Source organism: Lactuca sativa, chromosome 1 (assembly GCF_002870075.4).
Source record: "Lactuca sativa cultivar Salinas chromosome 1, Lsat_Salinas_v11, whole genome shotgun sequence".
Lineage (NCBI taxonomy): Eukaryota > Viridiplantae > Streptophyta > Magnoliopsida > Asterales > Asteraceae > Lactuca > Lactuca sativa.
This window is the reverse complement of record NC_056623.2, coordinates 43,621,585-43,645,642: the sequence shown is the minus strand read 5'-3', so window position 1 is coordinate 43,645,642 and position 24,058 is coordinate 43,621,585. Positions and strand designations below refer to the sequence as shown.

At 39.1% G+C, this 24,058-nt stretch overlaps 2 protein-coding genes across 5 annotated transcripts; one reads left to right on the top strand and one right to left on the bottom strand.

Annotated features, from left to right (window-relative positions):
* Positions 1–2,203: 2,203 nt before the first annotated feature.
* LOC111900062 (serine/threonine protein phosphatase 2A 55 kDa regulatory subunit B beta isoform) lies at positions 2,204–8,802 on the top strand. 4 transcript variants are annotated; one of them, XM_042900406.2, is made up of 15 exons: positions 2,204–2,735; positions 4,133–4,163; positions 4,323–4,426; positions 4,537–4,635; positions 4,757–4,876; positions 5,102–5,320; positions 5,461–5,552; positions 6,548–6,666; positions 6,893–7,016; positions 7,090–7,213; positions 7,341–7,409; positions 7,493–7,584; positions 7,665–7,742; positions 7,833–7,900; positions 8,212–8,802. In XM_042900406.2, the coding sequence occupies exons 1-15, from the start codon at positions 2,631–2,633 to the stop codon at positions 8,358–8,360; spliced, it is 1,593 nt and encodes a 530-aa protein (XP_042756340.2). In that variant the 5' UTR covers positions 2,204–2,630; the 3' UTR covers positions 8,361–8,802. The 4 variants fall into 4 exon arrangements, with proteins under 4 accessions (XP_042756340.2, XP_042756337.2, XP_023751712.2 ...); XM_042900403.2 differs by having other exon boundaries at positions 2,205–2,735; positions 5,102–5,323; XM_023895944.3 differs by lacking the exon at positions 4,133–4,163 and having other exon boundaries at positions 2,207–2,735.
* A 4,343-nt stretch (positions 8,803–13,145) lies between these two features.
* LOC111900088 (fe(2+) transport protein 1) lies at positions 13,146–14,709 on the bottom strand. The gene is made up of 3 exons (XM_023895973.3): positions 14,086–14,709; positions 13,804–13,953; positions 13,146–13,708 (listed from the first exon to the last, which is right to left on the bottom strand). Exons 1-3 carry the CDS (start codon positions 14,671–14,673, stop codon positions 13,403–13,405), a joined length of 1,044 nt encoding a protein of 347 aa, XP_023751741.2. The 5' UTR covers positions 14,674–14,709; the 3' UTR covers positions 13,146–13,402.
* Positions 14,710–24,058: the final 9,349 nt, after the last annotated feature.

The window sequence follows — 24,058 nt, the reverse complement described above, 5'->3', positions numbered from 1 at the left end:
AGACCGAATGGGTAGTTTCCAGATGTATTAGATAGTATGTGTTATGTATGGTATGTGGTATGATGGGGGAACTCACTTAGCTTTGTGTTTACAGCTTTCGGTTTTGTTTTCAGGTACCTCTTCTTCGAAAGGGAAGGAGTCGGCACGGTAGCAACGCATCACACACAAACATGATTTCCGCATTATGAGATCTTAGGATTGTACTATGACATTATTATTATTTTATGACATGGTTTTAAGACACGTGACTATGGTTTTATGAAATAAAAGATATGAATCGATGATGTTTTTCAGTAAACTGTTTTATAAGTTAATTAAAAACAAAATTTTTGGTCTTGAAAATTGGGATGTTACAGTTACACTTCCTCTTATTTTCACATTAGACCCCTAAGTTTTGTATTCTCTTAAGTGAACACCAATTGACTAGTCTCCTCTTATTTTCACATTAGACCCCTAAGTTTTGTATTCTCTTAAGTGAACACCAATTGACTAGTCTTTAGAATGAAGTTCTATTACTAAGACTTTTCCCCCAATTTACTAACTTCCTGGCAAGAAGGTCCAAAACACTTTCAAATCTACCCCTAGGTTTGATGAATTTGTCAAATTTAGTCCTTGAAACTAAAATGTTTTTTAAATGTCATCTTTTAACATGTTTAGCTTATAAATTCCAACTTAAACTTCTAAATATAAGTTTATTGTTAAACTGATCTGAACGATTAGTCAATGGTGAACAAATCCACGTTTCAATGTTTTGGCAAAAATAGCCCCTTATCTCTAAGTCTTACTTTTTAATTTCATGATTGATCGTTTAAATACTTTAATGACTTTAAGCTTCCTCCTAATAATTTATTTTATTTATTTCAACATTTTGGTTTACTTATTCTAATTAGATATGATTATTACTTTTATTCTTAAAAAAAATATTTTCACTAAAAGGCAAAACTCATAGGTCTATGTTGAAGATGGTACAAAAACTCACACGATCAATTAGATGAGAGACTAAGAGAAATTGTTCAGATTTCTTAGTAAACGATTACAATAAGGAGCGGCAATTAAGTCTGATTGCAAAGAAATTGTTTAGATTTCTTAAGCCAAAGTGATACTAACAACCATTCTTACAACCCTATGTCACCAAATCATGTATTCTTTATGCACACTCTTTATGTCATTACCTCGTAAAGTTATTTTAATTTGTGTAATTCTAACATAATTTATTAAAGAATTCTTAAGCCCAAATGAAGAAATCAAGAAAAGCAAATTTAAAAAAGAAATCAAAATAGAAAAAAAAAACAATCGATCTCATCTTTACACAATATACTGGAGCTAGATAGGAAGAACCACATTTCTTGATCCTTTACTATTTCCAAATGAGAGGAAAATGTCTTCTTGTTCTTCTATTGATACATCCCTCTTCATGGTTTCTAGTCTATTGCTGACTCATATTGATCAATATGATCTCCCAAATCGATAAATACATATGGTGACCAATTGTTGAATCCATTGAGAATGATCTCTAAATTGATTTAATCAAAAACTGTTTTGTCTTTTTTCTTAATATCAATGTTCTTATCTTCTTGTTTTCACCCTCTTCCCTCCCATCTTTCTTGGATAATGACCTCTAGATCACTGTGATCTTGACCCATAACCCTCCTCACCCAACTCAATCATCAAGAAATCTTGCTTGCTGCTAATGAGACTCATTTGATGATATTGATGTAAAGAACTTGTGTGATATAAACTCTCAACCTATTAGTTGAGTGAAAACTATTGTTGACACCACTAAACATACTTGTTACATACAACCTTCCATTTTCTTTTTATCATCTTTGATAATAATGTTAAATAGATAAGGAATATCCCTAGCTAATCACAGTTCACAATCCAATAAGCATCCTTATCTCATTAGAATAAACACATTATAAAAACGCCAAAGCTCAAAAAAGCAAGGGCAAGAACGTCTTTTCAGAATCCTTACTCTGGGTCCTCACTAACTCAGCCCCGGTCGTGTACAGTCTTCAATAACTATAGTTTAATAACTCTCAACTAACGTCACAGCCTGTCACGTTATCTCCGTCACAAACCATCATTGGACATCCGCGTATACTCATCGTTGGATCCTAGTCGATCGGTGATTTAACAAACATCCATCCGCCGTTGCTTTATCATCAACGACACAAATTAGAAGAGGGGAAAATGTATTATTGAGAGAGAGGGAGCTTGGGTGTGTGTTCGGAGGCAAAAGGAACGGTTTGGTCACTTCAGTTTTCCGAAATTCTCCTTCCCCATTTTAGAGAGAGAAAGTGTGAGAAGAAGAGAGAGAAAATAAAATCCCAATCTGTGAATGAAGCGATTTGGTGTTGTTCATGATGATGAGAACGATGATGCTCGTTAATGGATGAATGAATCTGAAACAGGCACCGTCTTTGTTTTTGTTTTTGTTTTCATTTTTGTTTGTTGATGGAATTAACTGAGGATTTCGAGGTTGCGATCTTGGAGAAATAATAATTGGACGAACGATCGGATGATGCTGTTGTTGATTTGATTTTACTTTGGATTCAGTTGATTGATTTATCGTTTAATTAATCTGAAAAGAAAAAGAAGAGGGGAAGAAGAAGAGATGAACGGTGGCGATGGAGGAGATGTTGCGGCAGCTCCCGAGGGTCCACCACCTCCGCTTGACTGGAAATTCTCTCAGGTATTTGGTGAACGCACCGCCGGTGAAGAAGTTCAGGAAGGTAAACTAGCTTCAATGGAGATTATTCATTTGAATTCTATTTATTATATTTCTATCTATCTATCTATCTTTCTTTCTTTCCCGCATGTGGATCCACAGATTTGTATTTGATTAGGGCTTGAATGAAATATGTCTTTGATTTTGTTCGTGGATCGGCATATTATTGAATCGTCGGAGATTCTGGTAACCATTAAACTAGGTTTCTGTAGACGTAGGTACCTGATATTGTTGTTGGACCAAAGCATTAGAAATAATAAATTTGCACTCGTACTTTGATCAAGTACTTCCATTCAATTTTTCCATTCAATCGCTTTAAATTAAATCGTCCTGGGGGGAGTAAGTATATGGAAGGCTTAAGCATTTCTTATTGATTCCATGCGTTTCAAGGCATTATTCATGTTTCTCATTATTGGAAAACTACTAGCTTTTGCTTGCATATGATTTCATAGGTGTAGATATACAAATAGGAGTCGGTAGTTTATAATATATGATAATGCACACTGTACTTTTGAAGAAAAAGAACATAACACAAGTTTGAATGTGAAGTGATCAACTTACTATGGAACAAGAGTTTCAGATTACCAAATAGGCAAAAAAACAAGAGCTGAATCCTGTCTACTAAGGTTCAACGATCAGAGCACCTTTGGCAGAAAAATGGGAAACAAATTAAGGAAAATAATGGCTAGAAAATTAGAAACAATCTGCAAGAGAAGATAGATTTGAATGAGTCAGTACTTCTAGCGTGTGTAAATGTAGTAACAGTTGGAAACTTGTTATCCAATTACATGCTTGCTGGATTCTTCACCAATGAATTTTTGGGGTTCCACGTTCTTTTTGTCATTGCTACTTAATGTTTATTTCCAATTCATAGAGCATAAACCGATAATTTTGTGATCATCATGCTGCCTTTGAATCGAAGTTCTATCATACTCTTCACATGAACCTGTCTGGAACTTTCTTTAACTTTTATATTCTATTCATCATTGAAACGTTTTTGGCACCTGTACCAAACAAGAAATTGTCGTGCCAGATATAAGTCCACCTTGATTGCTTTTTGACTTTTGTTTTACTTCACGGAAAGCCCCTTAGCTGTCCAGCTGTCCTTGTAAGAGGCAAACTGTGGATCTTATTTTGTTACTTAGATTTACCCTGAGCCTTTGATTGTTATAGAAATGTTATTAATGGTACTCTAGTGCCTAACTGGTGATTTGTCAAGCTGTTTATTTACAACATGGCATAAATGCTAAGATCTGCAATCATGTAAACACCATTGCATTTCTTTATTTATATAATACATGTACTAGATTTGTACTTTCATAAACTCTTTTAAGATCAATCTGCTGTCATTTTGGTTATGGGTTTTGAATGAAAGATGCAAGTCCTGCTGTCATTTTGCAGGCCTATCGATATGATCACATCATACAAAAAGGTGTCATAAATGCTATTTAACAATCTTTTGTCTGTACCTGTTGGCTTTTGGAAATATAAAGCACTAGTGAAGTACCCCTATAGTTTAATCGTGCAGGATTTTTCCACTTTTTTACATTATTTGATAGTACAATGATGAAAAATTTGTGCTTTTTTGCAGTTGATATCATATCGGCGATTGAGTTTGATAAAAGTGGTGACCATCTTGCTACTGGTGATCGTGGGGGAAGGGTAGTATTATTTGAGAGAACTGATAAAAAGGAGGTTGGCCATGCAAGATTTGATATTTTTGGCGTTTTGCATGTCTTTATTTTGTCTTTTACTGTCTTAAGATTATGTTGTTACTCACAACTTTTCAATTCTTGATTGTGTAGCATGGTGGAAATAGAAAGGACTTAGAAAAGACTGATTACCCAATCAGCAGGCATCCTGAATTCCGCTACAAAACTGAGTTCCAGAGCCATGAACCGGAGGTTTTCTTTTATTCCATTTTCTTGAATTGTTACTTTCATCATTTTTTGTTTATTCTTCTATAGTGATCCAGTGATCTCTCCTATAGTTTTATTTATTGATTTCCAACTTTTTTGTTTTCAGTTTGATTATTTAAAGAGTTTGGAGATTGAAGAGAAAATTAACAAAATTAGATGGTGCCAAACATCCAATGGTGCACTCTTTCTTCTGTCTTCTAATGATAAAACCATTAAATTCTGGAAGGTAACTACTGTAACTCCTTTCTTTCTCTGTGGTGATACACTCACATGTATCCTCTTTTCGAATTGTAAAATGACCCATTTGCTTGTTCTAAAAATAAAGTGTCTTTCTAGTGATACTAATGTATTATGATGGTAGTTAATCTCTTTAGATAACATAACAATACGGGTTTTAAATCATTATCTTCTGTCTTGTTGAAGTTGTAAAAATTTATTTTGACTTTCACAGGTCCAAGAGAAGAAGATCAAGAAAATTGCTGAGATGAGCATGGATACTTCCAATTCCAAAGCCAGTGGAAATGGCAATGTTGGTAGTTCAATTGTTACTTCCAACCCTAAGCTGCATCTTGCAAATGGTGGATGCACAGACAAAGACAAATCTTACACTAGTTTAAGCAATGCATTATCATTTCCTTCAGGGGGCATTGCATCACTTCGTTTACCTGTGGTAGTTGTACCCTTGCCCTACCATCTTCTCATTAATTGTGGAAGTCATCATGTTTTTAGTCTGTCTTTATGTCATCATCACATTGTTTTTTATTGCTCATGTTGCTTATTCAGTAGCGTGACACTAAGGTACAATTGCAGGTAACTAGCAACGAGACCAACCTTGTTGCAAGATGTAGAAGAGTGTATGCTCATGCACATGACTATCATATCAACTCTATCTCAAATAACAGGTTTGGGTCTTCATCAGTTTTTGCATTTAGTTTCAGGGCAAATTGCAGTAACTAGCAATGTGCTTTGCTGTTTTTACCATAATAGGCAATGTCCTTGCATTTCAAATTGTAAAAAGACTAAACTACCCTTCGACAGTTGACTTATTACCACTCCACAGACTGTCAGCAAGAAAATCAGATACTCACTTAAACACATTCACTACTCTTAAGAGTGTAACAAGTTTATTTTTACATTTTAGGGCTAAACACAAGAAATAGCAATGCAATTTCATTTATTTGTCTATTATTGCGTCCTGCTTTCAATTCTTTTTATAACAGCATTGTACCTTCATTTTTTTTACCCTTATTAAAGCACTTTATTTTGAAACACTAGCAATGACAGCATTGTACTTTCAACATTTAGTTATTGGGATACCATAATATAGCGCAGGGAAAACTGGTTTTTGTTTGGATTGTTATAGTTGGGTAGATTTTTCAAAGTATGATGCTCTAATAGGAAAAGATGAAATTAGGATGCTATTAATAAAAGAAAAGCCTTAATGAAAATATGTTGATATTTCTTGCATTTAACCCTATTTTGTACTCATAACAGCAACATACTTATATTTATTTACACTTAATAGCAACATAGTTGCATTTTCTTACCTAAAAATAAAATAACTAATATTGTGGGTAATATATATATATATATATATATATATATATATATATATATATATGTATATATATATATATATATATATATACTGTTTATATACGTTTCAAGTTATATATTATTAGTATTATCTGTAAAGAATTGTAAGTACGTTGCTATTATCGGCTTTAAAATAAAGTACATTGCCTATATATATTGGTAACGAGATTACTTTAGGATTCCTGGTATTCCCTGCAATTCAGGCTTAATTTGAGTTGCACAAACATGTTGAGTCTGATGCTTGAGTTTTGAATAATTGGGATGTGATGTTGATGAATGATCCTTTTCTTTTATGCATTAGTGATGGTGAGACATTTATCTCTGCGGACGATCTTCGGATAAACCTTTGGAATTTGGAAGTCAGCAATCAGAGTTTCAACATCGTGGACGTCAAGCCTGCAAACATGGAAGACCTCACCGGTACACTCTATTTTTATCAAACAAAACCAACTTTATTGTATTAAATATAAATATAGGTTATTTTCGTTTTCCACAACCAGTTGGTATATAGTGCTTGCATGTGTGTGACAATATTTTCCTATTCCTTAGCATCCTTCATTTAAATATTTTGGGTTACTTGTTTGTGAGCGAACATTGATTGACTAGGACCTGTGTTTTTTTTTTTTTTTTTTTTTTTTTGTTGCAGAGGTGATTACATCAGCTGAGTTTCATCCTAACCATTGTCATACACTAGCATATAGTAGTTCCAAAGGATCTATTCGCCTTATTGACTTACGTCAGTCTGCTCTATGTGATAAGCATTCTAAATTGTAAGTTTCTTGTTTTTTTTTTTTTTTTTGAAAAATAATTTTGGGGTGAATCCTTATCCTTATAATTATATAGGTTTGAGGAACATGAAGCACCTGGTTCAAGGTCATTCTTCACTGAGATAATAGCCTCTATTTCAGATATAAAATTTGGAAGAGATGGAAGATATATTCTAAGTCGTGATTACATGACCCTTAAGGTTTCTGATTTGTTCCTCTTCTGTTCTATTCTACCATGTCCATTTAAAAACCAACTCATCCGGGTTTTTATTTTCTATAACATATAAACTCAAGTTATATGGTTGTTGTTTTGTTTGTGTGGTGCAGTTATGGGACATCAACATGGACTCTGGTCCAGTTTCAACATTTCAGGTCCATGAATATTTAAGACCTAAGGTATACTTACTGTTCCTGTATGTTTTTTTTATTAGCATGGAATCGAGATGAGTGATGTATGTAGTATGTTATGTCCACTACAGCTATGTGATTTATATGAAAACGATTCTATTTTCGATAAATTTGAATGCTGTCTGAGTGGTGATAGCAAGCGTGTAGCAACTGGTTCTTACAGGTAACATTCAAATATATCATACAATTCACATTCCACCCTGCCAGGCCATTATTGACTCACTTGTAAAAATTTCTTCACAGCAACTTATTCCGTGTGTTTGGGTGCAATCCGGGCAGCACTGAAGCAACCACCCTCGAAGCTAGCAAGAACCCAATGAGGTAATATATTTTTTCTTTAAATAAATATAAGAATTAAGAAATGTGTGTTCATGTTGTTTGTTTTTTAATAAAAGAATTTAAATCTTGTAGGAGACAAGTGCAGACCCCCTCAAGGCCTTCCAGATCCCTAAGCAGCATAACCCGGGCAGTTAGACGAGGTCAATCTTTTTCTTTAATTTCACACTCTCTATGTCCACAAATTTCAATCCTTTTTTATTTTTTTTGTGAAATGGGTGAATATTTTATTACCTAAAAATGGAACAGGCTAAATCATTTAGTTTAAAAGTCGGGCTGTAAGACAATTTTGGTCGTTGAGTTTAGGTTAGCATTAGGTAGGTCTTTTGTTGGGTTTTGGTCCGAAAAGGAATCCACTTGGTTTGCAATTCTGATTCTTATGTTTAAATAAGTAGAGATTGAATTTGTTTAGTTAGGCATTTATTTATTAAAAAATTTGAATTTACTACAACAGGAGGAGAGAGCAACACCCCGGGAGTGGGAGTTGATGCAAACGGGAATTCATTTGATTTCACAACAAAGTTGCTCCATCTGGCATGGCATCCAACTGAAAACTCAATCGCCTGTGCTGCTGCAAACAGCTTGTACATGTATTACGCATGAAACAACATGCGCCCTGCCCTGTTTTAACAAATTTTTGGTTGCCAAATTCAGATCTGCATGGCTTTCTCTTTCTCATAGAGGAGAGTAAGCAGCCTTTAACTCAAAACATGGTTCAAGGTTCCAAACCTCTTTTCTTCAGGTCTCAACTTCCCGCTTTGCCCTTTGATTCCTTTTATTTAATTTTTTTCTTTTTGACCATTACATTACATCAGGACTCTTGGTTCTCTCTTGTTTTTATAATGTTGTTGGGTTGGGTTGGGTTGAAGCCAGGATAACTGATTGGGATCTCCAGAAAGGATGGATGGATGATTTTAGGTTTAGTATTTTTTTTTTTTTTTTTTTTTTAGTTTGGAAGGACCGCTGCCATCATCAACTTCTTTACATTAATTATTACTTGTTTCATACAATTAAATTTTTTTATCTTTATAAATTCTTTAGACCATCTTACCTTTTCCTTTCATTTATTTGCTTTACTACTTTTAGATTTCATTTTCTCCAAATTCGGAATGCCCGCATTAATTAGGTTTTGAAGACGATCATGCCATTATTTGGTTTGGATGTGTTTTTGTTCAACTTGTAATAATCAGTTGCCACTTGTTTGAATATGCAGGAACTCCTAAATTAAGTTAATTGTAGATATATATGTAACTTTATCTTATTCTTTAGTATTTTTTTTTCTTTAAACAATATCAAGGAAATGTCATATACTTTTAATTTGGATTTCAAATCGTAAGTCTCATGATCGGTTTTAAACGTGTTCCAAAGACAGTATTAGAATGTCATTTAAAATATACAACGGGAGAAAGAAAAACTTTTCAATTCAGAACAACAAAAATTACAATTTTAAAGTTGGGCCTGAAATGTCAAGGCACGTTTGATTGAGAAAATCTGTCTTCAGTTATTTTAAAAGCTTGGGGTTTTCATTTTTATATTTCTAACATAAAATTAAGAAAACAAGTTGAAGTCGTAGCCAGCCGTAGCCGAAGGTATGGCTGGATCACACCTTTTTTAGGAAGAGCTAATGCTTGTTTACGGGTTTGGTATTCGGACCGAATCAGTTTGGCAAAATTGGTGGACCTTGTACAAATCGGTTGAAGCCGGTCCAAATCTGGATTTTTTGGTTTTTGTATCCGTTGGATCAATACAATTTTAATTTTAGATTTGTATGGTACAACTCATTGAAGTCTATCGAAAGTTAGTTTATCTATTAATATTATAGTATTAGGATACAATTGTACTGTGAATATTTGGACCGAACTAGGCTGGCCAGCTTTTGGACCGAACCAGTTTTGCAGAAATTAGTGGACTTTGGTCCAGACCTGTTGATGCTAGTTTAAATCCGGTTCAAAGTTTAGTGTTCACCCTTATTGTTGGGTATTTTGGTTGGACATTGCTTTACACCCAAAAAAAAAAAAAACACCTACTTAGGTTAAACTTGAGGATATAACTCTTCTTTCTTTCGTTTCTTGACAGTGAAGTAAGACCAAAATTATAAACTTATTATCTCAAGTTGGAACAAATTGATATGATCCCCTAATTTAGGTCCTCCAAGCCCCTTATATGGCGACATGGAGGTGAAAAAAGTGAAAGAGACGGAAGGAGTTTTCATTTTCATTTTAAAAATTCCGAAAATGTTTTCGGATTTATTTTTTCGAACATTTTTTATTTTTCAATTTTTGTTATGGCATATAATTATATTTAATATATTTGAACATAAAATGAAACAAACTTCAAATATAAAAATCAACATAAAATTCAAGCGTGAATCAACATAAAAAGAAACATTTTCAATAAGACACTTTTTACTACTTTAATAGTATCAAGATTGCAAACGTCTCTAAAGACAATGTGTACGTGTTTCCTATAACATGTTAGCAATTGAATTTCTAGCTTAAAACATTTCATCTTGGCCAATTATATCTAAAAACACCTTGAACCACCTCCAAACATCCTCCGAGGTCGTGAAGATTTTTGTCATCATATACGTAGTGAATAAAATGTATTTTCCATCTTTGCAATGCAGAACATGCACGTACAATCAACATTTGGCGTATCAACGGATTCTCTTTGGTATATCTTTCAAAATATGAAATCTATTTAAAAAACAAATGCTCATTTTATAACATTCATGATGGATGAATATATGAAATTGAATAATTCTTTCTTTCCTCCAACTCCACTAGCATGTTGCTAATCAGAACGATGATATCGCTCATTACATTACGGAGCTAAAATCTCTTTAGATTTGGAAGCATTAATATAAGATTCGGAACAAATCAAAATATCATTATATTATTCGGTAAAAATCTATTTTTAATATATAAGTTACTTAAAAGAAATAACTTATATAAGTTGGTTTGAGCTATTTAAAAATACTATTAGTTAGTTCTTATATATTTTAAAAAATATATAGTAAATTACACAAATCGTCCCTCGGTTAGGTACCAAAAAGCGTGTATTTTTTCTCTATTTTCAAAAATTAACTCGGATCGTTCTTATGTTTTAATTTCCTTACACGGTTAGTCCCTAACATCGTTAGCCATTAGTGGTTTCCGTTTAAGTGCCCCAAAAGCTCGTTTATTCCGTTGTTTCTTTTAAATTTATCATTTTAGTCCCTCGTTTCATTTTAAAAGACTATATTGCCATTTTTTATTTTATTTTTCAATTATTTATAATTTATCAATTAATTTAGATTAATTATAAATATTAAAAACTTATATCATCTCTCTCTCTCTCTCTCTCTCTCTCTCTCTCTCAATTGGGGCAACTATCTCCTATCATCGTCGACAACCATCTCCTTTCAACATCAATACATTCATCAACCACCGCCCGTCAACACCAATTTTGATACTATAAACAAAATCCAAAACTCAAACCCAAGTATGATACTATAACCATAATCTAGAACCTATAATTAACACTATATTCTAATCTAAAACCTTTTTAATCAGCACTGATTTTCAAGATGAAGCCCCCAAAACCTATAATCAATCAATGAAATCCTTACATCAATGCAAAATCCAGAGAGACTAAGATGTAGAATCGAAACCCTAGATTTGTGTCCTATCTTCTTTCTCAGCTCTTGCAACCACCGCTTATCACCAATGGAGAAGAGAGAAGAGTTGTCGAAATTTAGATTCGTGAATGGAGTATAGATCTAAAATCTAGATGTAAAAAGGTTATTGATGACATGCCTTAAATTAATATTTGAATAGAGAAGACAACTAAAGGTGTTGGTTGTCGGCAATGATACGGGGTGACTTTGTAAAATGAAAAAAATAAGATGTTTTACATACCAAACTTGATTTTTAAAGATTAAAAACTTTAAAAAAATATTGAACATAATATAATCCAAAAAGAGTCATTCAAAAAAAAAATATGATTCAACATGTTTATGATACTTAATTTGTTGTGATCTAAAAGTATTTTTATCTTTTATGATTTAAAATTAAATGATTCAAAAAATATAATTATCCAGATCTTGCTATGAATAAAAACTTTATTTAATTTAATATATTATGATCCAAAATCATATGATTAAAAAAATAATATGATCCAAAAGTTTATTATTTCAAAATGATATAATCCAAAATGATATGATTCAAACTATCATGATCCAAAAATAATATGATACATAATATCATTATGATTAAAAAAATTATAATTGTCGAACATCAAAATCAGGAACCAATATTTAATTAAAAAAAGATGAAAAAATAATAAAAACACAAGAAACTTTAGAGGCCGAGTAAAAATGTTAACAAATAATAACATAATAATAATAATAATAATAAAACAAAAATAACCGAGTATATATATATATATATATATATATATATATATATATATATATATATATATATATATATATATATATATATATATATATATATATATATATATATATATATAATGTCTGAGAAAAAATTCCCTATAAAGAACTAATTTTTTCACGAATTTGTCTCGTCTAGATTATCCATTCATTCTCCAAAGGTCAGTGTCTCAGCGGTCGCTATGGATGACAAATCGGATAATCGTGTTATGTTTTTAGCTGACCCGACATGCCACGACAATTTTTTTATAACACGAACACGACAAGACACAATGTTGTGTTGTGCTTTTCTAACACAAAAAACAACCAAATTAAAACACAATAAAACGACCAACATGACAAACACGAAAAATATAAAATAAATTAATCATTTAGTTATTTAAATCATAATTAAACTTACAAAGCATGAAAATGTATCTTAATATCTTGTCAATTTTGTATATAATTTTAAACACGAACAAAACACAAAACGACTTCATGTTTTTTATTACTTGACACGGAAACGACACAAACACAAAGTTGAATTCTAGTTTCGCCCAAATTTCATTTTATGTCATGAATTGTCGCCTTACCGATCGTAGTTCAAATTGGGGGTGACAATTGTGTCATGTTCGGGTTTGTGGATCAGATCCGTGTTCATGGGTCATTGGAAAAATGTCTAAATTTCACATATTAAATTATTAGTTCTTATTCTCTCCTTTATTTAATAAATATATTTTTTTTATCTTTTTAATTTAATAAAAGAAACAGATTTAAGGTCAACCCACAAAATTATTTGCAAATACGAACACGACTTGTAAAATAAACAGGTTGGTAGGTCAGAAAAACTCAATCCAAACACGTTTATATTTATGTAGAGTTCATGGGGTGTCGAAAGTTATCACCCCTAGTCCAAATAGAATACAACTTGTTATTACTCTCGTATTAAATGCTCACCCGACTCCTTACAGATGTTTTTTATTGTTTTTTTTCCTAATGATAATCAGCATTCTACTTTCATTTATTCCTAATTTCCTATCGTAACGTTGTACTTTTGAAAGAGCCAATGACACAGAGGTGAATTGAACACATTTAGTAATGAAATCCTGTCTAGATGAAAGGGCGAAATGGTAATTTAATTAATCTTTAATCCGTTAATATTTCCCTATTTTACACATTCTTAAGCCAAAAACCTTCTCTAAAAGGAGCAAATTAAAGAAATCAATACTGTTTATGCCCAAATTGCCATCACAGACATGCCTCCAGCACCTAGAAACACAGCGACATATGAAACTGCTTGAAGCTTCATATCTTCTTGAAGCTTCTTCCCCATGAAATCCGCCGCCAGAAGATCCACCAACGCCATGTAATTCAACAGCCCTGCTGACACCGCGTCTAGTATTCCGACCACCATCAGAGCTGCCGGACTATTTTCACGGTAGACATTTGACAACCCGATTCCAAGTGCTATTCCAAATGGAGTTGTCACCGAGAAGAAAAACACCATCATTGCCTTCATCTTTCTCTCATACTCCGCCTGTATATAGTACTCATCATCGGATTAATTAAATCAATGATTTTGTTTAAGACTGAAGTTTTAAAAAAGCCAAATTGGAGTAAAATCAAACTGACCTGAAGAATGCAACCACCAAGACCCATTCCTTCAAAGAATTGATGAAAGCATAGAGCAGCGACGAGAGGTCTTATGGTGCATAAATTATCCGATGCACCCATCGATAGTCCAATCACAACTGAGTGTACAACTATTCCTAGCTCTAGCACCTGCATTATCATAATCATGCATGCGTATCTAACATATTAATTTGCTATAAAATGATCATTAAAAACAATTTTATATATGGACAAATAAGTTGTAAATAATATTGTAGATTTAATTAGGTAAAGGAAATGTACCTGAGCAACCACTCGATATCGCCTCAACTGTGATGTTGGTGAATCAATCCCAGAAGATCCATCGCCGTGGAAATGACCCGAGATTTTCGGATCCAAATTCTCGTTTCTTGGCCCGTATTTCTTGTACCAACTCATAGCGTACGAATCAACCATTAATGTCAATACAGCTGATAACATTGCAATAAACGTTGTGAAGGGAAATTTTCTCCATGGGTTTTCAGGCAAGCATTTGGATGTTAGGCAATCAAATGAATCGGGTAAGACGTGCATGTATCCAGTTGCAAGAATCACACCGGAAGCAAAGGCTTTAACCAACACAAACAGCTTCTTATCGGGTTGTAAAGCGGGTATAGCCCGTGAAAGCATGGGTAGAGTAACACCCATCATACTAGCCACTAGAATTGCTGCAATGGCGACGAGTTTAAGCTTTAAAGATTTGGTTTTGCTGTGGCATGGTCCGCCGGTGGCCTTCAGGCATTCTTCCGGGATGGTGTTGGGTGGTTGGGTGGTAGAGTTAGCACCGTGAGACGGTGGTGCGAAGGTGGAGAGTAGGAGGAGTGAGAGGATGAGGAGGTGGAGTTTCGCCATGGGTAATGAGGTTTTGTTGATGTCGTTCTTACGGAAGCTATGCTATAAGATTTACTATATAACAGGTTAGCGGGATTTAAGGATTCAAGTTGGCTGAGCAAAATGACTAAGTTATCCTTTCCTAAGAGAAGGTGTTTTGAAATTAGTAAGGGCAGAATGGGAAAAAGATCTAGGAAAGAGTCAAATAGGGGCGGGCGTGTGGCGAGAGTGTTGTAGCTGCCGAAGTGTGTTTGATAAAACCATGCTTTTGGTGATTAGGATGCTGACGTCGCACATGAAAGTATAACGTGGAACAACACTTTTAATTCATTTTGAATCATCGTCATATTTTTTTTTTGTATAAAAATGGATGTTATCATAAAATGAGAAAAATGTCGTATAAATAAGTTGATGCATAGAATGTCGTATAAATATGTTGATGCATCGAATTTTGTATTCATGCGGGACGTGAGTATACTCATGTGGTGTCCAACCTAAGCTAGGTTGATGCATCGAGTTTTATACTCAAGTTATGTCGAACCTAGCTAGGTTTTATACTCATGTGTAACAAGAGGTTGGAAGTTCAATTTTCTTAAACCACTTCTTGTGGTGTCATATGTCAAAAAAAAAATTGTAAGTCTCATATGAGGGTTGAGTTTGCCATGTAAATGAACTTGAACTCGGAGTACTCGTTGAAATATTGCGAGTAGACTTCCATTTAATTCATTTGTCGTTTCCAAAAAAATAAAGGGAAATTGAGTAATCTAACCTATATAACAAATATTTTTTATAATAATAACCACATTATTATTATTATTATTATTATTATTATTATTATTATTATTATTATTATTATTATTATTTGTAAAATGACAACTTTCTCCGGACTGTGTGTACTTATTCCGGAGCTCTGGTCCGAAACAAGAATATTCATACATTCAGGACTACCATTTCGAAATAGGAATATATGTACGATTGTCAGCCTCCTGCTGTGAAGTGACAATACGAAGTCACAAACACAAGTTCAGATGGGTATTTTGGACCATTATTTCTGAATGGAAACTAAATTTCTAATGCAGTCGTGGCAACAAGATGTCGTTGCTCCTCTTCAAGACATGTTGTATCATCCACTATTGTCAACTCATCCTCATCGATCGATTCATTGGATGTTGGAGACTGAAAATAAAATATAGGGACCACACACATTAAAAACCTACTTGCATAAACGTATTGTAACGCTCAGTTCCTGGTACGTATTTGATTTGATTAAAGGTTCTTTTGGAAGAGCTACTCGGCGAATTGTATCCCTAACTCGCCGAGTAGATGTCGAGATGGGTGCAGGCTTTAAGTGATCTACTCGGCGAGTCCACGCCTGGACTCGGCGAGTAGGCCAACCAGGAGGAGACCCAAATCCTTAGGGTTTGCACCCTATTTAAATGTCCTTATAGCCCCATCTCAGCCTCTATCATCCTCAGAGCGTTCCTTGTCGAAACCCTAGCCTCCATTTGTAAGCTTGAGTGATTTGTTGCCTTGTGAAGGATTTTTGGGGCACATTGGAGCTTAGAAGGAGAAAAGAAGAGTTTGAAGAGTGCAAGAGAGGGAGTAGATCCGAAATCTACTTTGGGAGAAGCTTCCATTCAGGTAGTAAATTCTCTACCTTGATCTTTAGTTCATTAGATCCCATTTTGTCCCAATTTGGTGGTTTTCAAGCCCTAAAACACCAAACTCCATGTGCTTGTGCTTAATAATCCGAAAGGACTTCAGATCTAGACTTTATGGACATGATAGAAGCATAAAGTTGTTGTGGTTGAAGTGATTGAGGACCCCCATGGAGTGAATGACCTCTTAAAGAGCTTGGAATTGCATTTTTGAGCTTATAGGGCCATGCATGCACGTAAAGTTTGCAACTTTACGTGTTAAGCATGCCCTAGGATCATAGATCTGTGGTTTTGAAGAGTTGCATGTCTCAGATTTGGCTCATATGGGAAATGGGTCAAGGGGCTCGGCGAGTCCCAAGGTGGAACTCGGCGAGTTCTATGAATATGGCCTTAGACTCGGCGAGTTGGATGAACAACTCGGCGAGTCCTATGAAGATTGTCTGGTACTCGACGAGCTGTTCTTTAAACTCGGCGAGTTGTATGAACTGTATTGTGTACGAAGGGGTTTAAGTATCAGAAGTCCAACCCTTCGTGTTTGCACGTAAGATTAGCAATCTAACGTGTTCCGATAGTCCCAGAAACCCCAGATCCTCATGAAGGATGTTCGGATAAGGATCTGGAAGCAAGTGGGAACTCTGCTCGCATGGACTCGGCAAGTTGTTCATGGACTCGACGAGTTGTTCCTAGACTCGGCGAGTTGTTCATGGACTCGGCGAGTCGGATCGCGAGCCGGTCCCATCGTCCCGAGTAGTGAGTTAAGGACGATTCAGTGAGTGGGAAGAAGGGGCTTGTAGAGTGGAACCGGGTTGGTGGAGAAGGGCTCGGCGAGTCGGTGCCATGACTCGGCGAGTCCAGTCAACTGGAAGTTGACCTCGACTAAGGAGTTGACCTGGGTCGAAGGGAGGGTTAGTCATCTGACCTAAGGGTGTGAATGAGAGGCTAACCTATGTTTATGATTTATAGCCGAAGGATTTCTAATTCAGCGCTTAGCAAGCAGACTTCCGCAGTTACTTTCGAGGTGAATTACCTTCCAGTAGCGGTGGGTCTACGGCCACAATGCCGGCCCACCAGTAGGAGTTGTATGTAGATTATTGTCTCTGTGATATTATCTCGGGATTACTACTACCTGTGTTATGTTTATGTGCTAGTATGATATGATGTATGTGCTAGTGACAATAGGGGGAGATAGTCCCCAAGATATCCGGTCGATAGGGCCGAAGGGGTAGTCATACCCAGCCCTGCTAGATAGATTCTGATATTGTGATACCTGTTATGTGGTAGTAGTAGAGGGGAGAATAGTCCCCAGTATCCGGTCGAGAGGACCGAAGGGGAGGCCAGCACCCAGATATGCTAGGCAGTACCCGGTCGAGAGTACCGAAGGGGAGGCCAGCACCCAGATATGCTAGGCAGTACCTGGTCGAGAGGACCGAAGGCGAGGCCAACACCCAGATATGCTAGGCAGTACCCGGTCGAGAGGACCGAAGGGGAGGCCAGCACCCAGGTATGCTAGGCAACATCCGGTCAAGAGGACCGAAGGGGTAGGTTGGGCACCCAGATATGCCTGACAATATATGTATGTTATGTGGTTATATGGTATGTGGTACAGTGGGGGAACTCAGTAAGCTTTGTGCTTACAGTTTTCATTTTTGGTTTCAGGTACCTCTTCTTCGAAGGGGAAGGAGTCGGCGCGGTAGCGGTACGTCACACACATGCTTTGCTTTCCGCATCATGAGATCCTCCTGGGAAATTGTACTCTGACACGTTAATGTTTTATAAAAATGTTTCTAGACATGCAGTATCTTTTGTGAAATGATATAATCGTTGAACCTTTTATTTCTAATGTTTTGCCATGTACTTGTTTTTAAAATGAAATTTTTGGCTCTTATTTTTAGGATGTTACAAGTTGGTATCAGAGCCCTGGTTTGAGGGATTCGGACTCACCTTCGGGGGTGTCTGAACTCAAATCAAGGGATTAAAAGATTTTCCAAAAAGAAATGTTTTCTAAGAATTAAGAAAAGGGTTTTGAGAAAGAACGAAGTGTGTGATGTGCGCAACCGGCCGAGCTCAAGTAAGTATTTCCCAAAGTACCCATACAAGCTTATGTTGTGTTTATCAGTTTCAGTAGAACAACATGCTAGAATAAGACTAAGGATCTAGGAGTGATGCCTTATGTGCCTGCTTTATGTGCTTCAGTGTATGAAAATTGCATGCTAGAATTGAGTAGACAGCAGTAGGATAGCTTGTTAGGTTATGCCTGATAGTATGAGTTTAGCTCTGTATGCTAGTTCAGTTTCTCTCTATGAGGGAGGATTTGCTTGAGATTGTTCCCTTAGTTCGAATGTTGCTTGCTTTGTGCTTTATGGGACTTTGAGTGGTGGGAGTTAGCCATTAGGTGAATACGTCACGTCACATGTGATCAGGGTTGAATAATCTTAGAGTGCTGGATTTGGCCCTATTGCGCAGCTCTTTTTTGAGTCTAACCGTTGTAGGGATGAGTCTGTTACTCGAAGGATTATCCGAGCCTCACCACATGTGATGGTATTCAGGTAATGGTTAATTGGCATTACTAGGAGGCCTTCAGCAGCTGAGGACCTGGTAGGGTGGAGCCTGAGATTTCCCTAGGGCAAGCCTAGGATGAGTATAGCGGTGATCAGCAGTAGTGGAAGGGATCCGGTGGAGTCGAGACAGTCCTTGAAGAAGGTACGGATAGATGTGGAAGGTAGTATGGGCCCGTACTACTGAAAGCAGATGATCCGTACCCGAACCAAGGAAGGCCAAGATAAGACCAGGGAACTTGTAAGTAGTTGTGATCCCTCAAGAAGTATCAGTATCACTAATGATTGTTATTATGTATTGCAGAATGGTGGTACTACGATCGAGGCCGATAGATGGCGGTTCAGGAGAGGGGTCAGGTTCGGGATCAGGTTCCGAACCAGTGGATGAGGGACTACGCGAGTTCATTGCGTCAGAGATCACCAGGGGTATCCTTGAGTCGACCCCCATTATCTTCGGGTCGATCAAGGAGGGGATCATCGAGTTGATGGAAGATCGCCTTCGGGCATTCAGGAGCGACATGGCATCTGGCCAGTCAGGATCCCGCACACCGTCCTTTAAGGACTTTCGGGGCAGTGGTGCACCGGATTTTCATGGGGCGAAAGACCCTATTGCCGCCAGACGATGGATTGTAGACATTGAGTCTGCACAGTTGACTAGCTTCTGCCCCGAGGGGTCGAAGGTGAGTATGCAGCAGGGTGTTTACGAGACCGAGCTCGAGACTGGTGGGAGTCAGTGGGTGAGTCGTTGGGAGCCTCAGCGATCGAGGCTATGACCTGGTCGGACTTTGTGACCAGATTCAGGGCAGAGTTTGCGCCGACTATCGAGCTTCAGCAGCTGGCCAGGGAGTTTTTGGACATGAGGCAGACGACAGAGACTGTGGCGGAGATCACCGCCAAGTTCCGGGAGAGGGCATTGTTGGTGCCCCAATATGCAGGTGATGAGGACATGAGGAGGACCCGCTATCATGACATGCTCCAAGCTGATATACGGGAGCATGTTAGTTTTTCAGCTTTCCCCACCTTGGACTCTATGATTGCCAGGGCGAGGGAGAGAGAGATAGATTTGGAGCACATCAGGAAACGGAAGGCAAAAGAGGGATAGTCAGGGGGGGCTTCGGGGAAGAAGCCCAAGGGATCAGATTTGGGGCCGAAAGGCCAACAGGGACGGGGTCGCTGTAGGAAATGCGGCAAGACGCACGAGGGGGCGTGCAGGTTGGGATCATCAGGCTGCTATAAGTGCGGCAAGTCTGGGCACTATAGCAGGGATTGCACTGCTCCGGCAGCAGTTATTCAGACGTCTGAGTTGCTGTGTTTCCACTACAACCAAAGGGGCCACAAGAAGGCCAATTGCCCCAGTTGACAGTTGCAGCGCCAGTGAAGGCGCCAGCTCCAGCGACCCTGCGGATCACAGATGGCCGACAGGGCAAGGCAGAGGCTCCAGTGGTGAGGAGTCGGGCATATCAGCTGACCGCCGAGGAGGCACGCGCAGCACCCGATGTGGTGACGGGTATGATTCTTTCCCTCTCATTTATTTATATTATGTTATAATATTAATATGTGCTCGGTATATGTATATATATGTGTTAGGATCGTTCCATGTGAACGGTATCCCAGTCCAGGTGTTGTTCGACTCGGGTGATACCCGATCGTTTGTTTCCCTTGCGCTTAGCAAGAAGTTCACTGAGTCTTCGGGCATGTTGGATTGCCCTTTGGAGGTGGAGATTGCCGACGATCGATCAATGCGAGTGTCATCAGTGTTTAGAGATTGTGTTCTGGGGTTATTCAAGGAGCGCTATTTGGTGGATCTGGTTCCCATTCCGTTGCGTGGGAACAAAGTGATTATAGGCATGGATTGGTTGAGCCCTAATGGGGCAGTGATAGATTGCGCGCAGCAGCTAGTGCGATTCAGGACCTTAGGTGGGGGAGAGTTAGTGATTCATGGTGAGAGCCCACAGTGTGGACCCGCAGTATGTTCAGCAGCGAGGGCTAGACGCTACCTTCAGCAGGGATGCGCAGGATATGTCGCGTACGTGATGGATACCCGGGAGGCGGGTAAGGCGACAGTGAGTGAGGTTCCGGTGGTGCCAGATTTCGCAGATGTTTTCCCAGAGGAGCTTCCTGGGATACCTCCGGAGCGACAGGTGGAGTTCAGGATTGACCTCGTTCCTGGTGCGGCTCCGATAGCCATGGCACCGTATCGGTTGGCTCCTTCTGAGATGCAGGAGTTGTCTACACTATAGCAGGGATTGCACTGCTCCGGCAGCAGTTATTCAGACGTCTGAGTTGCTGTGTTTCCACTACAACCAGAGGGGCCACAAGAAGGCCAATTGCCCCAGTTGACAGTTGCAGCGCCAGTGAAGGCGCCAGCTCCAGCGACCCTGCGGATCACAGATGGCCGACAGGGCAAGGCAGAGGCTCCAGTGGTGAGGAGTCGGGCATATCAGCTGACCGCCGAGGAGGCACGCGCAGCCCCCGATGTGGTGACGGGTATGATTCTTTCCCTCTCATTTATTTATATTATGTTATAATATTAATATGTGCTCGGTATATGTATATATATGTGTTAGGATCGTTCCATGTGAACGGTATCCCAGTCCAGGTGTTGTTCGACTCGGGTGATACCCGATCGTTTGTTTCCCTTGCGCTTAGCAAGAAGTTCACTGAGTCTTCGGGCATGTTGGATTGCCCTTTGGAGGTGGAGATTGCCGACGATCGATCAATGCGAGTGTCATCAGTGTTTAGAGATTGTGTTCTAGGGTTATTCAAGGAGCGCTATTTGGTGGATCTGGTTCCCATTCCGTTGCGTGGGAACAAAGTGATTATAGGCATGGATTGGTTGAGCCCTAATGGGGCAGTGATAGATTGCGCGCAGCAGCTAGTGCGATTCAGGACCTTAGGTGGGGGAGAGTTAGTGATTCATGGTGAGAGCCCACAGTGTGGACCCGCAGTATGTTCAGCAGCGAGGGCTAGACGCTACCTTCAGCAGGGATGCGCAGGATATGTCGCGTACGTGATGGATACCCGGGAGGCGGGTAAGGCGACAGTGAGTGAGGTTCCGGTGGTGCCAGATTTCGTAGATGTTTTCCCAGAGGAGCTTCCTGGGATACCTCCGGAGCGACAGGTGGAGTTCAGGATTGACCTCGTTCCTGGTGCGGCTCCGATAGCCAAGGCACCGTATCGGTTGGCTCCTTCTGAGATGCAGGAGTTGTCTACACAGCTGCAGGAGCTGCTAGACAAGGGATTCATTAGACCGAGCAGTTCACCCTGGGGAGCCCCGATTCTGTTTGTGAAGAAGAAGGACGGGTCGCATCGAATGTGTATAGATTATCGGGAGCTGAACAAGGTAACGGTGCAGAACCGTTACCCACTCCCGAGAATTGATGACCTCTTTGACCCGCTTCAGGGAGCATCTTGGTTCTCCAAGATTGACTTGCGCTCGGGTTATCATCAGATGAGGGTCAGAGAGGAGGATGTGTAGAAGACCGCGTTTCGGACGCGCTATGGCCATTATGAGTTCGTGGTGATGCCGTTTGGGCTCACCAATGCTCCTGCCGCGTTCATGGACCTCATGAACCGCGTATGCAGAACAATGCTGGATCGATCTGTGATAGTCTTCATCGATGACATCTTGGTTTATTCCAAGACACAGGAAGAGCATGAGGAGCATCTGAGAGAGGTTTTGGAGACCCTGAGGAGGGAGAGCTTGTATGCCAAGTTCTCCAAGTGTGAGTTTTGGTTGCGCGGGGTGCAATTTCTCGGACACCTTGTCAACCAGAACGAGATTCTGGTCGACCCGGCCAAGGTCGAGGCCGTGATGAGATGGGAGGTTCCAAAGTCTCCATCCGAGATTCGGAGCTTCCTGGGATTAGCAGGCTATTATCGGAGATTCATTCAGGATTTCTCCAAGATAGTCGTACCCCTGACACGACTGAAGAAGAAGGTCGTAGTCTTTCGGTGGGGACCCAAGCAGTAGGCTGCCTTTGGGACGCTAAGATAGAGATTGTGCGAGGCGCCAATCTTAGCCCTGCCAGAGGGCGTAAAGGATTTTGTGGTTTACTGCGACGCGTCCATTTCAGGGTTGGGCGCGGTACTGATGCAGAGGGGGCATGCCATTGCCTACGCTTCGAGGCAGCTCAAGCCTCATGAGGCGAACTACCCGACGCACGATTTGGAGTTAGGGGCAGTTGTTTTCGCCCTCAAGATTTGGCGACATTACCTCTACGGAGTCCGGTGTACCATATACACGGACCATAAGAGTTTGAGGTATCTTATGGATCAGCCGAATCTGAACATGAGGCAGCGTCAATGGTTAGACGTGGTGAAGGATTATGATTGCGAGATCCTTTACCATCCGGGGAAGGCCAATGTGGTGGCCGACACGCTTAGCCGCAAGGCAGTGCCACTCGGGGATATCTGTCTGAGGATGACAGTGGTAACTCCACTGTTAGAGCAGATTCAGGAGGCTCAACGGGAGGCTATTAAGGAGGAACATCGGAAGAGCGAGCGTGTAGTGGGTCAGGTTTCCTCCTTCGATTATGATAGTCGAGGACTATTGACATTACACCGTAGGGTGTGTGTGCCGTATCACAGGGGCGTGCGCCAGATCTTGATGGAGGAGGCGCACAAATCCCGATTCTCTATTCATCCAGTGGTGACGAAGATGTATAGGGATCTTCGTCTAGATTATTGGTGGCCCTGCATGAAGCGGGATGTTGCTTGGTACGTTGAGCGGTGCTTGACCTGCAGGAAGGTCAAGGCCAAACATCAAAGACCGCATGGCAAGATGCAGCCATTGGACATCTCGTTGTGGAAATGGGAAGATATCACGATGGATTTTATCACAAAGCTTCCCAGGACTGCGCGTGGAGTAGATTCGATTTGGGTCATCATGGATCGATTGACAAAGAGCACCCATTTTATTCCGATTCAGGAAAGCATATCGGCCGAGAAATTGGCGGACATCTATATCAGGGAAATCGTGGCGCGGCACGGGGTGCCAGTATCGGTTATCTCGGACAGGGATGTGCGTTTTACTTCCAGGTTTTGGAAGAGATTTCATGACGAGTTGGGCACTCGTTTGCATTTTAGCACCGCCTTTCACCAGCAGACAAATGGTCAGAGCGAGCGGACCATCCAGACTCTGGAGGATATGTTGCGAGCGTGCGTGCTAGACTTCGGTGGCAGTTGGGATAC